This window comes from Oryza glaberrima, chromosome 8, assembly GCF_000147395.1.
Source record: "Oryza glaberrima chromosome 8, OglaRS2, whole genome shotgun sequence".
NCBI classification, from domain to species: domain Eukaryota; kingdom Viridiplantae; phylum Streptophyta; class Magnoliopsida; order Poales; family Poaceae; genus Oryza; species Oryza glaberrima.
This window is the reverse complement of record NC_068333.1, coordinates 7,639,805-7,646,512: the sequence shown is the minus strand read 5'-3', so window position 1 is coordinate 7,646,512 and position 6,708 is coordinate 7,639,805. Positions and strand designations below refer to the sequence as shown.

Below are 6,708 nucleotides of genomic sequence, written 5' to 3'. Positions count from 1 at the left end.
GCTCTCAAATTTGAACTTTATCTTACTCCTTTTCAAAACATTTCTTCACCATCTACCACTACAAATCAAGAACTACATCCATGAAATTTTTTTTTCGGAATTTTGAATTTGGGTATAATTTATCAAACCCTACTGCCGGTAACCATTACGGTACCCCTGATCACGATCAATACAATTAACAAAGAAATTAATAGCATGTTCAAACACAAATACACTGCGTATATTCGATAAACTGGTGGTGCTAGGCTCTAGCTAGCTTTCACCGGTAATGAGAAACCAAAATACCCAAGGGATTTTCTTTAGAAAAATGCCACTTGGTAGTAACAACTTGTAGCTGAAAATTACATCAAAAGTGCTCTATACTTGGGGCATAAAGCCAGTACTCCACTGCAATTCTGACTACGTAGAACGTTGCATGTTACAACTGAAGATCGTATAAACATGATTTAATTATCTCAATCTCATCTCATGAAGAAGCCACAGCTAAAGTTCCAACCTTACAGTCTAGATTCATAGCTCTCCACAAAAGAACGACTAACCTATAGCACATATGGCAAAAAATGGAGGTACACACAATACATTTAATGCGGCAAAAGTTGCGCTATACTCGTATGAATGACAAAATACTGACAACGGATGCAGGGTAAGGCGGCACCATAGAAATCACAGTACCTATCTGACTTTCTTCAAGAGCTCTACCTTCTCAAACTCTGGGGCCGCATAACTCTTCTCTACTTCCCACGCATGATGAGACATCATGTTGAATGATGATTTCACTCCCTTCTCATCAGAGACCTCTCTCGTGAAAGGGATCCGGGCAGCAAAGGTAACTTCCCCGGAATGAACATGCAAGTCAAAACCCAACCTGTCTACCCAAATCATCTTCACCTCTGTCGCCTGTCACCATAAAAGAACACTGTTAGCACATTTAGTAAACATGACGGAACTCGACACTTGGTGCGGCATATAATATCTCACTATCTCAGGATTGTCACTTAGCACAGAAAACATTAATCAGCTGGAGTATCTTTTAGAAAAGATAAGATCAACAATTTTTTAATTACTTTTCTTCAAATAAAGAATAAAAAGATGCACAGTTTGATATGCCCCTAACTCATATATATAACACACAATCACTATACCACTATCAGACTAACAGTAAATTGCATCTTTATGTTTTGGTAATTCTCTATAGCTATGTTCCCATCAAAAAAAAAATCTCTACAGCTGTGTGATTATAAAGAAACTATGAAAAAACAAACATGTGCTTTGTCTTAACATTAGCTATTTTTCCTTTCAAGAAGTAAGAAGCAAAGTTGTAGGAATGACAGGAATAACTTCAGTACCTGGAAATCTGATTCAACATAAATACTGTATATCCTATGTACATCTTCAGCATGTTTGCTATTCATTTCCTCAACAATGCTTTCCGCAAAATTTCGAAGAGGGTCAGGTTCTGCATCACTGTATTCTGATGGAATTACCCACATGCCATCCTGAACAGAAAAGTATCCCATGATATCAGTCTCATTTGAACTAAAAAGTTCTAAGGTGTAATTGGCTGACCAGCACACATCCATCAGAAAATAAAAACTGGACAACACACATAAAACTAAGTGCATCATATACAAAAGATGAAACTTAACATTTAAAGCACCTAATATGTTAGTTGAACAAATTTCAGCAGCTGCTCAAAGTTCAATTAGCAACCTATATCAATTCATTTCCAGAGTAATTTGGTTGTGTGGAAGTGATTCGGCAAGCGGGGAATAAACTAAATATAGGTGTGGGGGGAGGTAGATCAATACACCCTCCGTCCCAAAATAAGTTTAGTTGTGGCTTTCTGTGTCCAACGTTTGACCGTTCATCTTATTTACAAAATTTATGAAAAAAATTAAAAAAATAAGTCACGCATAAAGTACTATTCATGTTTTATCATCTAATAACAACAAAAATACTAATCTAAAAAAAATAAGATGGCCAGTCAAATATTGGACACAGAGTCCCACAAATGAACTTATTTTGGGACGGAGGGTGCAGGTGATTTTATTAAGTGATACATTAATGATTTTTTTTGCTGTTTTCTAAAGTCAAGAAGCTATCCATGAAAGAAAATTGAGGAGACATTCAACTAAAAGTGATCTCTATATATTTATCCTCGTAAAATACTGGTCTGCCAAACAAAATCTGAATAATGTAAACAATAAATAGGTCTTCTTCCTAATGTGAAAGAAGGCAAAACCAGCTATAACTAAAAAAAGAAGGCCAGACACTTTCAAGGGGTACACTACACCTGAAACACAGAAATGATAACCTTGACCAATGCAGCTAAGGTAACAAAATGGATGTTCCAACTGAAAATATTCTTAGGATAGAACGTAAAAGTTATCTTCCTCCATGCTTTTAATGTACATTTTCATGTTAAGAGGCTATTTTTGTCAGCTAGTTTATTGATCACCATTCAGGCCATGGATAACTATTTGATACCGTTCTACTCAGTAATCTTCAGCAAGTACAAAAAAATTCAACCCACTTCTCATGTTATTACTGTTTCCTACACACTGTGCAAAAATGATGCACAAATAACCCATCCCTAACTACTATGTATATCCTTATTATTAGCAAAACAAAATGAAGTGCAAAGAACACTAGAAGTTTCAGGTTTGGACTCATTTTCTCCTGAAGAGTGAAGAACACTAAATCTTTTTTTTTAGAAAAATAAAGTAATTCAGAAGTATTTAAATTGACAGTATAATGAACAAGCAGGCAATTAATGAGGAACAAACACTGCAGTACTATAATAAGAACTCCCAAATGACAAACTGCAGAATATGAAGAAACCAAAAGTAACTAGTAGAAAATAATGTGTTTTACCTCATTGAAATCTTCAATGTGCAAGATTCGCTCTACTGATATCAAATACAAAAGATCTTGATCTATCTCCTCCCCAAATTTCTTTTGCCACCTAGTAGAAAGCTTCTGCATAATACAATTTAGCACATTAGGAATCAGTAGTCCGACTTAGTATATCATGCTAGTCTTCTGCAGTAGACAGTTTCCCATTGTAATCAACATACAATTCACAACTGTAATGCAAATATGTCTTGAACAAACTGAAAAACCATATAAAAAGTTTACCTTTAATTCATATTCATCGCTAGGTTTAGTCAAAGCACCAAGCAAAGTACATTGAGGTGTCCTGGCCCCACTCTGCCGAAACTACAGAACAAAAGGTAGAGAAGGAATGGTGAGTACAAGATACAAAATAGTTGTGCTAGTGCTCACATTGTCAGCATTAGAATTTAGTCATCGATGATTCTATACAAGTTCACAGTGTCGGCGCATCAACTAGCTAATGAAAGTGTTCACCTTTGTTACAAGCACCTGTCTTCCACCAAACCAAAATGCATTTAACATAGTGGAGAGATCTGACATCTTAAGATGTCTAGACTCTAGGAACTTACGATTTCCAAACAACACAAGTATACACAATAATGCAAACCACAAACTAAACAACTGCAAAGGCAATGTACAATGCAAAGCTTCAGCAACGAATTCTCCTGCGTAATGTAAGAGTCCAGCGGCCGCCTAACTCAAATTCTACTCGAATAGTGCACAAAATCCTTACGGCGCCTCGAATTTCCGTCTTAATCTCACGCAAAGCAAAACAGTGAAGTCAAAACGCGAGCAATCCGTGAAATTCTATCCCCCACGCAACAGTAAACAGCCTAAGAAATCAATCAATCAATCCATGAGCAAGGCTGCATCCCCCTCACCTCGACGTGGAAGCTGGACGGCGCATCGGGCGCGGCGGCGGCGGGCCCGGAGGCCGCGAGGCACAGCGCGGGCGCGCCGGAGCCGTCGGCGACGAAGCGGGCACCGACGCCGAGCGGCCAGCCGTCGGGGCCGACCACGGAGAGCGTCCCCGACGGCGCAAGCTCCACCACCGTCCGCGCCACCTCGGCCGCCGACGGCCGGGACGCCCGCTGCTGCGCCTGCACGGGCGTCGCGGGCGCGGGCGCGGACGCCGCCCCCGCAGCCACAGCCCGCGCGGCCCCGCGCCTCCCGGCGGCGAGCGGCGGGAGGCGCAGGGAGGAGGGGTTGGTGGAGAGGAGGATGGCCGGAGATGGGAGCGGGGAGGGGAGGAGGGAGGAGGGAGGCGGTGACATGGTGTGGTGGTGATGGACAGAAAATGGAGGTTGGAGGTTGTGATTCGTTTGGAGATTTGGGAGGGGGAGGCGAGATTAGGAGATAGGCGTGTGGCAATATTCGTCGTCAAATGTTATCTTGATGATTCGGATTTATGATTAATTGGTTCATGCTATTATTAAAAACTACTACTTCCGTTTTAGGTTATACATTGTCCACATTCATATCTATAGATGTTAATAAATCTAGACACATCTATATAAATATGAGTAATGCTAGAAAGTTTATAATATAAAACAGAAGAAGGAGATGGGATCTCGTGTCTTGTGCGAGATAATTGTATGATATAATAATACTTTTTTTTCACTTAGTAAGACTTGTTTAGAATGGGTACAGTCCTTTCAAACTAATCTTTAATTTTATATAGGTGATGTTTGAATCTCCTAAAGATGAAGATAAAAGTTTCACGCAAAACGAGGTGGTAATAACGTGTGATAAATTGAGTTTTAATTATTACAAACTTAAAAAATAGATTAATATGATATTTTAGAATAACTTTTTATATATAGAAAGTTTTCGCACGAAATACACCGTTTAGTAGTTTAAAAAGCGTGCCACGAATATTCAAAACTGTATCCTCTCTTTACAGAGTATTCGAACGGGGCCATAGTACATAACAATGTTTGTAGAAATAAAATTGCACTAATATGAAAGTAAATTTAAATGATAATCCAATAATATCATCTTCATAAAATAATTTATAATAGAATATTTATTTGTCAGTTGAATTTTAAAGGGCTATTTATATATCTTGTGACAGAAAATCCCACCTTCTACCATTCGAATTTTGGACCATTGGATATGCTTCAAAATTCATACAGACCCCTTTAACCCTAACTCCTCTCCTCCTCCCCCCCTCCCCGTTCAGATCGCACGTCGCCACCACTTCTCCATCCTCGCGCGATCCCCCGCCGCCACCGCCACCGCCCACCGCCACCGCCCCACCACGTCGCCACCCGCCTCGCAGGCTGGCCGGAAGGGGTCAACAGCCCCTTCCCCCCTCTCTTTCTCCTCGAGGCGGCGACGGCGAGGTGCCCCCGCCCCGCCGTCTTCCCCATCTCTGGCGGCTCCCCGCCGTCGGATCCACAACCACCGCTCGCCACCTCCTAACCACACGCTTGCTTTGCCCCCGCCGCCGATGCCGGTCCACCGCCGCCCATGGCCATCCCTCTAAGCCCCGAGGAAACCCCCTCTTCCCCCTCCCCAACCCCCCTCCTACCTTGACCCCAACCCCAAACCCTAACCCGTATACTCCCTGCATGAGTTGGGGTGTCGCTGGTGCCGGAGAAGAAGGGGAGACCGCCGGAGTTGGAGGAGAGAAGCCGATGCACAAATCTTGGCATGGATCCAATGGTCCAAAACCTATAAGATTTCAACCCAAAATTTCTTTTGAATGACATATAGCAATCCCGAATTTTAAAATACGTAAGCGTCGTAGTGAGTGGAAGAGAAGGAGTAACTTTTCCTTGCTTACTGTCAGATTATTTTTTTAACGTGTTTTTTTATATCTTGTAGTATGGGTTGTAAATTTTTATTTACTTACTATATGATTTCCTTTTATGGGCTTTCTTTATCTTATATATTGATCAGTTATCTAAATGATATAATGATTGGAGTGTATGGTGTGGATTTTATAGAGAAAATATACAATTTGTACCATTAATGAATCATTCAAATGTTAAAAACAATTGAGATGATGAGAACATCACGCCATCGGATGCTCACATAATTCCACAAATTCCTATGATAAGTTCAAGTCCAATTCGGCCTCTGAAGACAGCACTAACTTCGAACAGTCCTAACTATTTATGCCAACTTCGATTTGGATGATCTTGAATTTGTTGTAGAGCTTATCTTGTTACCTTTCAAACACATTCAGTCTCATATGAAAATTCATCCCGAGTAAACGAGAATCGTCGAAACAAGACAGTGTTGTTGATAAAACCGAACTTGGGCCTTGGACCTTATAATAGACTAGGCCTATCTCGAAATTGTCTCTCTCCACCTCCACGAACCAGCACCTACCTCTAGTTTTATTTTCCTCTATAAATAGCCTTCTACACCTCCCAAAAGAATTGGGTTTTGTTTAGTTGAATTTTGCTAAGTATCGTTCACCTTGCCTCTAGTCCTCGCTCCATTAGTCGACGACTATAAATTTAGAGTCCTCCAATAGTTGTTGCGTTGATTTACTGGGTCGATTAGATCTACTATTTCAATCGCAACTATATTTTATGCTGAATTATCTATTCATAATATTTAGATTGCATCTTATCTTGTTATTGCAGTGTTCTCTCGTTTGCTTTGTAGGATCATCAACCGTACATCACGGTTGATTAAGCATCGTTTATAGTAGCTATTGCACGTGACTTTTTCTCCCCTCCAATCCGATATGCCAAATCATCCGGATTAATCTCTGCCATCCATCCACGTGCACGATCTCACCACCGCACGATTGAGTACTGCCGCGAATACTACTCTCCATACACGCGTAGACTTCGC

At 40.7% G+C, this 6,708-nt stretch overlaps 1 protein-coding gene across 1 annotated transcript; it reads right to left on the bottom strand.

Annotated features, from left to right (window-relative positions):
• Window positions 1-383: 383 nt before the first annotated feature.
• On the bottom strand, window positions 384-4,243 carry LOC127781296 (glutamyl-tRNA reductase-binding protein, chloroplastic). The gene is made up of 5 exons (XM_052308236.1): window positions 3,777-4,243; window positions 3,139-3,219; window positions 2,875-2,979; window positions 1,347-1,496; window positions 384-897 (listed from the first exon to the last, which is right to left on the bottom strand). The coding sequence occupies exons 1-5, from the start codon at window positions 4,167-4,169 to the stop codon at window positions 673-675; spliced, it is 954 nt and encodes a 317-aa protein (XP_052164196.1). The 5' UTR covers window positions 4,170-4,243; the 3' UTR covers window positions 384-672.
• Between the last annotated feature and the right edge of the window lie 2,465 nt (window positions 4,244-6,708).